At 27.5% G+C, this 11,069-nt stretch overlaps 2 protein-coding genes across 2 annotated transcripts; both read left to right on the forward strand.

The window, feature by feature from the left end:
• Positions 1-1,146: 1,146 nt before the first annotated feature.
• Positions 1,147-5,391, forward strand: LOC107645749 (GDSL esterase/lipase At5g33370). Its single transcript, XM_088491964.1, has 5 exons — positions 1,147-1,541; positions 1,679-1,806; positions 2,069-2,311; positions 3,105-3,357; positions 4,924-5,391. Exons 1-5 carry the CDS (start codon positions 1,301-1,303, stop codon positions 5,157-5,159), a joined length of 1,101 nt encoding a protein of 366 aa, XP_088348090.1. The 5' UTR covers positions 1,147-1,300; the 3' UTR covers positions 5,160-5,391.
• Positions 5,392-7,126: 1,735 nt separating this feature from the next.
• Positions 7,127-10,645, forward strand: LOC107647984 (GDSL esterase/lipase At5g18430). The gene is made up of 5 exons (XM_016352017.3): positions 7,127-7,416; positions 8,697-8,824; positions 8,922-9,164; positions 9,243-9,495; positions 10,239-10,645. Exons 1-5 carry the CDS (start codon positions 7,164-7,166, stop codon positions 10,475-10,477), a joined length of 1,116 nt encoding a protein of 371 aa, XP_016207503.1. The 5' UTR covers positions 7,127-7,163; the 3' UTR covers positions 10,478-10,645.
• Positions 10,646-11,069: the final 424 nt, after the last annotated feature.

The raw sequence follows: 11,069 nt of genomic DNA on the forward strand, positions 1-11,069 counted from the left end.
ATGTAACGTTTCTGTCCTCAATCGATACGAAATTTCGTAGTTCTTTTATTATGTGATTTTAAATGTTCACTTAAATGTTTATGAGTTAAAAGTAAAATTCGAAATAAAAAATTAATTGATATTAACTAATAAATAAGATGACTATTATATGATATTATTTTTATTTAAAAAATAATAATTAAAAACTGTTAAAATAATAATTTAATTAAATATACATAATTGACCTCCTAATTATACTCATTATGAAATCGTAATAATTGTAAAAAAGTTCATTATTGTTAAGCAGCGGCCTAGCTAAAAAACTTCTTGCATAGAGAGAATAATTATTAAAGTTTAAAGGTATAGGAAAATTGATTAACCGAGACTTGGTTGGATCGGACGTGTAACACTGTAACGACTTGAATATGAAAACGAAGGTTCCTTGTAAATTTTAATAGCCCGGAGAATAGAGATAGAGAGAGAAAGATAATAAACTAAAGAATTTATTTTTTTAAAAAAACAAAAGCTTAGTATAAATATCATTTGTCAGATAATAATATATATGTTGTCATTATATTAGTAAAAATGATTTTTTTTTTTAAATTGTAATAGCCTAGAAATAGAGAGAAGACAATAATGCAATAATATATACGCATGCGCATGAATATGTATTGTATATAAACAAATTTCAGTAGTCAGCATTTTTAATAAAATTTTAGCCAATATTTGATAAGTATCGGGTCTTTAATACTTTATTGTATTTAAATTTTATTTTTTGAATTTACATTAAAAAATACTAATACTGACCCATTGATGTTCAAAAATAACAAAATTTATTAGACTTTTAACACTATTAGCGCTATATATTATATTAAAAATGTTATTCTTACACTAAAATTAACTACTAAAATTAGTTATTAATATATTTGTATGTAAATATATGCGGTTTAATTTATTTTTTTAATATATATTTATATTTCAATATATATTTTATACTTATGACCGATTTTGGCGATTGATTTTAGTATACAAATAGCATAATTTATATTATATTAATAAATCATGCATCATCATATGCTGAACCAATTTATATAATGCATTTGAGTGGTCTGATATGACCGCCAATTCGAAGCCTTTTGTATCCAATAATCTACTACCTATGCAACTACCTGCACTTGAATCGTGGGCCATGCATATTTCAATATAATTAATTTACATTTTGATACTTTCTAAAATAAACCCCCAAGACTATATATAAATATAAGAGGGTGAAGTTGCAGTTACACTCAAGTAGTTCACTATATTCTGATCATCACTTGAAATGGCTAGGTGTATGGTGTGGATGTGTTACATTGTGATGGCAATAGTAGGAAGCAGTTTAATAGGAGCAACAGAAGGAGCAAGAGCATTCTTTGTGTTTGGGGATTCACTTGTGGATAATGGGAATAACAACTTCTTAGCAACTACTGCAAGAGCAGATGCTCCTCCTTATGGCATTGATTATCCAACTCGCAGACCCACTGGCCGTTTCTCCAATGGCTTAAACATTCCTGATTTTATTAGTAAGCTTTTCATTTCTTATCCATTTTTAATTTTAACAAGTACACTATTGCTCAACGAGCTATAACGCAAATGACATAGTCTCTCCATACTCATCTAAGAGGTTACGACTTAATAAAAAAAGTATGTGATTTTTCAGGTCAGGCACTTGGTGCAGAACCCACATTGCCGTACTTGGATCCGGAGCTGAACGGAGATAGATTGCTCGTCGGTGCCAACTTTGCTTCTGCTGGCATTGGAATCCTTAATGATACTGGAATCCAATTTGTAAGTCAAATTATATTATATCAGACTAGGGTTTAATTTCTTCGCCATTAGGTCTGGTCATTATCAAAGAGACAACTTTTTACGTCTTTATCCATTATTATATTATTACGAAATATTAATGTCTCTTTCTACAATTTTCAATTCGCTTTTTCTAATACTACTACTCATGCTTTTAATGTCAATATTCTGTATTTATATTATTAATGTTCAAATTAAATGAGATATGAAACATTTACATTCTGAAGTTTTGTAATTATGTTAGGTAAACATCATAAGAATATACAGGCAGTTACAATACTTCGAAGAATACCAGCAAAGAGTGAGTGCACTGATTGGATCTGAGGAGGCTCAGCGCTTAGTGAATGGAGCGTTGGTGCTTATCACTCTTGGTGGCAATGATTTCGTTAACAACTATTATTTGATCCCTTACTCTGCTAGATCCCGCCAATACAATTTACCTGACTATGTTAGGTATTTGATATCCGAGTATAAGAAGGTTCTCAGGGTATGTAATTATCATTTCTATTTATGTTTTTTCTTCATCATTTATGTATTTTCTTCATCATTACTTGCCCTTTTTTCCTAACACTTTATTACTGGTCAAACTTATGCTACCTACTATATAACTGCACATGTGTTTGCTTTACTAATATAATACTTGTCACAATCTTTGTCATCATAGAAATGTTAGATAATTAGTATTTTTTATATTTATCTTATTTTTGAATTAATATTAGTCAATTTATATTTTTAAATTAAAAATATTATTTTTTAATACTTTTTGGAAAATGTCAGGAATCAACCGTCTTAGTAATAAAAAGTGGATAATTAGTTAGTATTAAATACAAGACGAAAATAAGAGAAAAAAAATGTTACTCATTTAGTATTTTTTATATTTTGCATAAAATAATTTATTTACTAATTAACTTATAGTGTGTGATTTATGGCACCCGCTAATTTGATTTGTTTTCTGCAAAAGTAGATGTGATAAGTCAAATCTTATCATTATGACCTAATTAATTAAGAAAAAGTATATCGAACTAATTTTAGTTAGTTAATATTAATTAATTTTTATTTTTATTATTTTTAAAAATTCAATATTTATCATTTAGAATATAATGTTAAAGATTTATAATTTAGAATTTAAAATTTAAATAAATAAAATAATTTTAAAAATTAACTAATGTTGGTTGAAAAAAAAAGCAAAATCTATAGTACGTATTATTCCTTAATTAAAAAAGAAAAGAAAAACACGTGTTTAATTTGCTCATTATTATTACATTTTATTTGTATTTCAGAGGCTATACGATATCGGAGCACGGCGGGTACTAGTGACGGGAACGGGTCCATTGGGGTGTGTTCCGGCGGAATTGGCCCAAAGAAGCAGGAATGGGGAATGTGCAACTGATCTGCAAGAAGCTGCTGCATTGTTTAATCCCCAACTTGTTCAAATTATTGGTCAACTCAATAGCGAAATTGGTTCCAATATCTTCATTGGAGCCAACACTCAACAAATGAGCAATAACTTCATCACTAATCCTACGGCATATGGTAATAATACCACCATAGTCAATATAAATAACTGCCTCATTGCCTCTTCTATAATATTAATACCCCACATTAATAACTATTATATAATTTGATAGTGACAAATAAATTTGACTTATATAGGACCACCCATGGAAATAATAACTATATATATTAGTTGTTGTTCATTCAAAAGTAGCTGGCTATAGGAGTGTTGAACTTATTGTCTTATTAGGTTAGAATAAGATATTATTAGGTTAATCTGATAATATATTTTTGAAGAATATATTTAGATGAGTGGTCCAATATTATTAGATCAAAATGATTCTAATTCTATTCTGGAATAAAGATCGAATATATTTAACATAATTTTAAAAAGAGTAAAGTGAAAAATAAATATTTAAAGATTTATATTTCTAATAGGTTAGTTTTTTAAAAAAAAGTATTAATAAAGTCTTTTAAAATAATAAACGTGGACAAGTTAGTTTAAATTAAGATTTTCTATTCTAATCATAGGAGCTAATTTAAAAGTAGTGTGTCTACATATATCTGTTATCTTAAAATATTTTATTGATATTTTTTAAATTTATCTGAAATATAAATTTTAAAGAATTTATTTGTCATTTGACATTTTTAAAAAGAGAAAATATCATTCTCCTTCCCTGTGAGATGTTAAAATGATACTCTTCTCCCCTCTATTTATAAAATGTATATTCCCCTCCCTTATAACTTTTAAAAAACCTCATCTTTAATCCATTTTAAATTTTTGTGTGTTAACTAATGTTACCTTTATCTATTTTCAAAAAAAAAAATATTTTTTACAAAAATACCCTTTAACAAAAATTTTATTTTTTTGTTATTAAATTTTGCTTAAGAAAATACTCTTTAATAATTGTATCTTTAGAAAGTTTGCTTAGTAAAATAAATTTTGCTTGGCAAAATACTCATTTTTAAAAGAGAAAATACCATGAAAATAAAGATATCTCGTCCTAATAAATATTTTACTCATTTTATTCTTGAAAGATGCAGAATTTTATGCATGGTTAAAATTCAGATCATTGAATTACTCTAGATAAGATGATCCACGAAGTTTAACTAACAACATTATTAAGTATCTAGGATCTAAGTCCATGAATAGATTCTTATCATACACATATATATCTAGAGAAAAAAAAAAAAAGATAAAGGTTACAAAAATTGATAAAAATCTGAGTAACTAATAAACAAATATCAATAACTACTTCTCTCGATTCAGGAATGGACAACATATTATTATTAATTAGTTGAGACAAAACTAGCTCACCTGTCACATGATGCATAGGCAGAAAAAGAAATTTCTTAATTTGTCTTAATTAACGATGCTGCCAGCTTTTGATCATTTATGAATACAGGTAGAGATAAATGTAGCTAGTAGCTAGAGAGTATAATAAGCTAAGTTATAACTATCACTGGACCGTGGAGACACACATATGATAATAATACTTAAAGTCCAATACATATAAATCAAACAATTAATTAAGTGTATGTGCATGGCACTAATAAATAATAATAACAACAAATGAATTGTTGTATTGTGTTGTGTGTATGCAGGATTCGTTACATCAAAAGTAGCATGCTGTGGTCAAGGACCCTACAATGGAATAGGACTATGCACAGTGTTATCAAACTTGTGCCCAAACCGTGACGCATACGCATTTTGGGATCCATTCCATCCATCAGAAAGAGCCAACAGTATAATTGTTCAACAGATCTTGTCGGGAACCACAGAGTATATGTATCCATTTAATCTCAGCACCGCTTTGGCCTTGGACTCCATGAAGAACTAGATCAGATAATCAAGGGATATTTATGTCATTTTGTTTTAATACTACTGTACTTTTATATGTATGGGTTGTAGTAGCTAATTTAATTTTTTTAAGATGTATTTTTGCATGTTGGAATAATAATGCCTTGAAAATTAGTTTCGAGCAACCGCAGCCAAAGTACTCTCCGGGTTATGTCTACCGTATAATGTATTTGATTCATGGATGAAGAAGAATTCTCTCATTTGCAGCTTCATTTCTCTTATCTCTTCATCAACCATATAAAATACGCAAAATAATTCATTCTTAATTTTCAGTAAGAACGACTATTTTTTTTAGAAAAATATTAGACTAATATTTTTAGTATTAAAAAAAGAGTTTAATTTTAATGTAATGATTGTGTAAAATATTTTACATAGTCATGCAATTATAATCATTACTATTTACACGGCCAATATTAAAAATAGTTATTTTTGTTAATATGACATTATGTGATTGAATACACTATATAATAGTTTTACACTGATAATGTATCAAAATTAAATTTATTTAAAAATAAAAATTAGTTCAAAGATAAGATCAAAGTTTAAAAAAATTGTAATTAGTCCAATAATTTTATTTTATTTTGTTTCTTATACTATTCTCTAATCCGACAAGTCAATAAATAATTTATTGCGAATTGGTGGTTAATGAATTATTGTATATACAAGAGCAATGCAAACTCTGACATTTGTTAAGCAAATAATTAAATTAAGGATCCCGCTAGGGAGACAATGGACTATTTGTACAATGTGTACAATGGGCTATTGAGTTATAAAATGAACATCCCCCATACTATCTAGAATAACCATCCGTATCATGTCATGATACCACTCATCCCAAAAGTTTCAGCTGAAGGGAACAGGTAACATTAATGATTATATCTCTAATACTTCATAAACCTCCATTGTACACATTATATAAATATTCCGTTGGCTCCTCATACTTTTCCTTAAATTAATTATTCGACCAATTTAATTATTTTGTTACTATATATATTGATTGATGAATACAAGTAATTAGCCTCCTTCAACACTTGAATTACGTAGCCTTTTTTTTTTTTATCATATGAATTGGCTCGTCTTCAATCATAGTCATAGACATTACGAATTCACTCATACTACATTCACACACGAAATATTTATGAATTCCATTCATTACTCAGCCAAATTTTAAATTTGAATGTATTTATTGTAAGGTAAAAATAATGACCATTACACCAAAATCTTGGTACAATTACTTAGACATTTAGCCTCCTTGATCCCAAATATAGTCTAAAGTGGTGTGTGAAAAGCAAGGTGAAAATAATTGGGCTTATCAGTCAAGCCCACATTTGATTTGGTTCCGCACTTTAGCTAGTGCAAATATATATATAAAATTAAATTGAATTAATTTAGTAGTTAATTTATTAATTTGCTTAAATAAGTATTAAGGGTTTGTATGTTATCTTATGCATGTAATAATTCATTGGATAACAACAAACTCTTAAATAGAGTTTAGTAACGAGACGGATTAATATATAATTATATATATATATACTTTTCCTTTATAATTCACATTTGATAATTAGGAAACCTTTGGCGTAGGAGTGAGAAATAAGAGACACTTGGCTCAAAATAGAAATGTTCGATTCGTGACCGGAATAATACTACATCAACTATATATATAGCACCCAAAAATAACATGACCTATATTAAAAGCATGCACAATATCCAACAGGAAACATACCAGTTTTCACTTTTAGTACTGCATCATGGTCTCTTTTTTCTAGTTTTACAATGTCCTCTGGGCGGTGGAAATAATTTCTAGCTAGTTAGGCATCCTATTTACACTTGTCACATGCCACATGCACTTTGAGAACCATAAACCCAAATCATTCAAATTCAACTATATAGACAACCTAAAAGTTTTCATTTAATAATAAGCAGCTATAAAATGGGTTGAATTCGTGATGTTTGTTCCACATACACACACATAGTGGCTCATCAAATGATGGCATTCCCATCAAGTTTTATTATGACATGTTTGGTTGTGATTTTCTTAGTGGCGGGAAGTGAGGCGGCTAAGTCTAATAATAAGGCGAGGGCTTTCTTTGTATTTGGAGACTCACTTGTTGATAGTGGCAACAACAACTATTTAGTGACAACTGCAAGAGCTGATTCCCCTCCTTATGGTATTGACTACCCAACTGGCAGACCAACTGGCCGTTTCTCCAACGGCCTCAACATTCCTGACCTTATTAGTTAAGTCTCCCATCTTTAAATACATTCACTTTTTTTACTATATTATTTTCTTAAAATTAAAAATATTTAAAATAAAAAAATACTGTAGTTATGTTTAATTAATTTTTTAAATTTTTTGGATTAATCAAAGATGTAGGTAACAATGCTGAAGGGATTATTAATGCAATTAGAAAGAATAAGAGAATAAAGAGAGAATTGGCTGAATTTGAGTATGCGTAATACTATATATATATATATATATATATATATATATATATATATATATATTTTTTTTGTCAGTAATAATTTGTATTTATATTAACAGGTATTTTGCATATAAAAAGTATATAATTTGTATTTATATTTATTAGAATTTTGTCGTATACATAAATTAATACAGTTTATATTTATATTTTTCAAAATTTATACACATAATTTAATAAAATTTATTTGTTAAAAATAATTTAATATTTATACTGATCAAATGATAGTCAAAACTACTAAAAATTATTGATCTCAAATTTTTTTTAGTATAATTGAATTGGACCTGCAGATACTAAACTATACGAGTCTATGATTTATATATGCAGATCAAAAAGAAGAAAGCAGCATTCATTATCTAAACCTAATTGAAATAACAAAAATTTTTTTAAAAAAGTTTTAAGGATCAGCACTTTTATTAAAATTTAACCCGTATTTAACTATAAAAAAAAAGAATGTGTAATTTCACACTATTAAATATAATCTTACACTATTAAAAATACTAATAATAATTAATTAATGACTACAAATTATAAAATATGCTAATTTCTAACACTACTAAATATTCTCTACTAATAGATTTTCCTAACAAGCTTCCGTCTATTTACTAATTACTAATTGTATTCTATCTCTGATAACTATCGTTTACAACTGCATGCATGCAACTTATTTTCTCACTTTTGAGCTAAGTATTTTAATTTGAAAATTAATCATATATGACATGTGTTAATATTTTTATGGAAATGTTTGGTATCAAAAAAATATTTAACTAAAATCAGTTATAATTTATTTTATTTAATATTTATATATACTATGACAATTAATAAATGTTTTTGTTTCCGTAACGTTACCGTACTTTTAAAGATTTTACTAATAATAAAGTAACAAGTGCATTAAAGAAAGCAAATAATATAAATTTTCTTTATAAACCATATAATAAGATTATGATATTTTGGTGATATTGAATGCATAAACATCCTTCTTAACACTCATGAGAAAGTTTCAATTTTTAATTAACTGTGTCCATTGACTTTCTCAGGTCAACAACTTGGCGCAGAGTCGGTGTTGCCGTACTTAAGTCCAGAGCTAAGGGGAGAGAAGCTTTTAAATGGTGCCAATTTTGCTTCCGCTGGAATTGGCATCCTTAATGACACTGGAGCTCAGTTTGTAAGTCATATAAACACGTGATTAAATATTAATCTAGCTATTAGTTAATTAAAAATGAAGTGCTAACACTGTTAATGACTCAATATACAACTTGCAGTTAAATATAATTAGAATGTATAGACAATTGGATTATTTTGGAGAATACCAGCGACGAGTGAGTGCTCAAATTGGAGCAGCACGAACTAAGACACTGGTGAATCAAGCATTGGTCTTAATCACTGTTGGTGGTAACGATTTTGTAAACAATTACTACTTGGTACCTTATTCTGCAAGGTCTCGCCAATATTCCCTTCCAGATTATGTCAAATTTCTCATTATAGAATACAGGAAACTCTTGCAGGTAATAAATGACTACTTTACAATGTATGTGTAATAACTTTTATTAGCTAGACAAATGAAATTATGATTTTGAATGCAGAGACTATATGATCTAGGAGCACGTAGAGTACTTGTGACAGGAACTGGACCATTAGGTTGCGTGCCAGCAGAACTAGCCATGCGTGGAACAAATGGGGGATGTTCTGCTGAACTTCAACGTGCTGCATCATTGTACAACCCTCAGCTAGTACATATGATCCAAGGACTCAACAAAAAAATTGGCAAAGATGTTTTCATTGCTGCAAATACCGGAGAAATGCACAATAATTTCGTTAATAACCCCAAAGCTTTTGGTAAAGTACCTATCCCATCATAATTATCTTGTATGTGGAATTTATTTTTGAGTTAGTCTTGGTGCAAATTATAACTCAGTCTATTAATTAAATTTAGTGTGTATTTGTAACAATATTATTTTAGTGGGAGATCAAAAATCAGTTAAAATTTGTTTTATTTAATATTTATTAATTATTATAATAATTAATAAATGATAAATAAAGTAAGTTTTGATCGATTTTAGTTAATTCTTTAGTTATCAAACATTTTTTTATTTAAGTATATATGATAGAAATTAATTGAAAAAAATACAAAAATATTATGTACATGCTAAAAATTAGCCAATAAATATTTATATATAAATATATATTATTTAAATAATTTTTAATGTATATTTTATATTTTAACATATATTTTATACTGATTTAATGACCGATTTTTTGTGTACACTTAATATAATTGAAGAAAATAAATCATTTTATTTATTCTGAAGGCACTTAAAAAAATCTCATATGCTAATATATTTTTCAAAAAAAAATTAAGAATCTAACAGAATTTATTATTTTTTGTTAGTATTTTTAGCTATTAACCCAATTTATTTAGTTTAGCAATCTAATGATATAATTTGAGTCCAAATTTTTAAATATTATTATCTAATTATTGATAAAAAAAAAAAATTTGCTAGTCTTTTAGTATTTTTCATTTTTCGTTTAAGGCACCAATTATAATTGAGATTTATAATTATATCCCTATTGTTGGGCAGGGTTTACGACATCACAAATTGCTTGTTGTGGGCAAGGACCATACAATGGGATTGGGCTGTGCACATCACTTTCTAACCTATGTCCAAATAGAAACTTGTATGCTTTTTGGGATCCATTCCATCCATCTGAAAAGGCCAACAAACTAATTGTGCAACAAATTATGTCTGGTTCTACAAAATACATGAACCCCATGAACCTCAGCACAGTCCTGGCTTTGGATTCTACTTCTACCACATGATCTCCTTTCTTCTCTATATATGACGATATTTGTTTGGAATTGTTTATTTTTATTAATTTGTAATTGTATCAAGTTATTTAATATTTATTGTGTCATGACTCTAATAGTCTTTATGGTTCAATTCATCAATAAACTTTTCACAAGATATATATATTTGAGTATTTGACACACTATGATTTTCTTCCATTTTTTTAATCATCAAATTCACTGGTGAAATTCATCATTGTGCAAGAGATATACATATTAAAGCTAGCTTTTTAGTATAAAGAGACATGCGAAAAGCTATCAAATTGTAATTTCTTTTGATTTTGTTTTGTTATATAAATTGTGATATTATTAAAAATAAAATATGATTATAAACTGATTATATGCTATAACTCGGTTATAGACATTACGAATCAAAAATTAATATTTGATATGCCTGATATAGATCGATTATACGGTATAACTTGGCTATCAACATTACAGATCAGAAATTAATATTAATATCACATAAACCGTTTTCAAACATCTTTATTTTTTATTATTAGCATGATTATAACTGATATAAGCTAAAGAAAAAGAGGTAAGCGACTAATCTGATAATTACTTT

This window comes from Arachis ipaensis, chromosome B6, assembly GCF_059453495.1.
Source record: "Arachis ipaensis isolate K30076 ecotype BB chromosome B6, ASM5945349v1, whole genome shotgun sequence".
Lineage (NCBI taxonomy): Eukaryota > Viridiplantae > Streptophyta > Magnoliopsida > Fabales > Fabaceae > Arachis > Arachis ipaensis.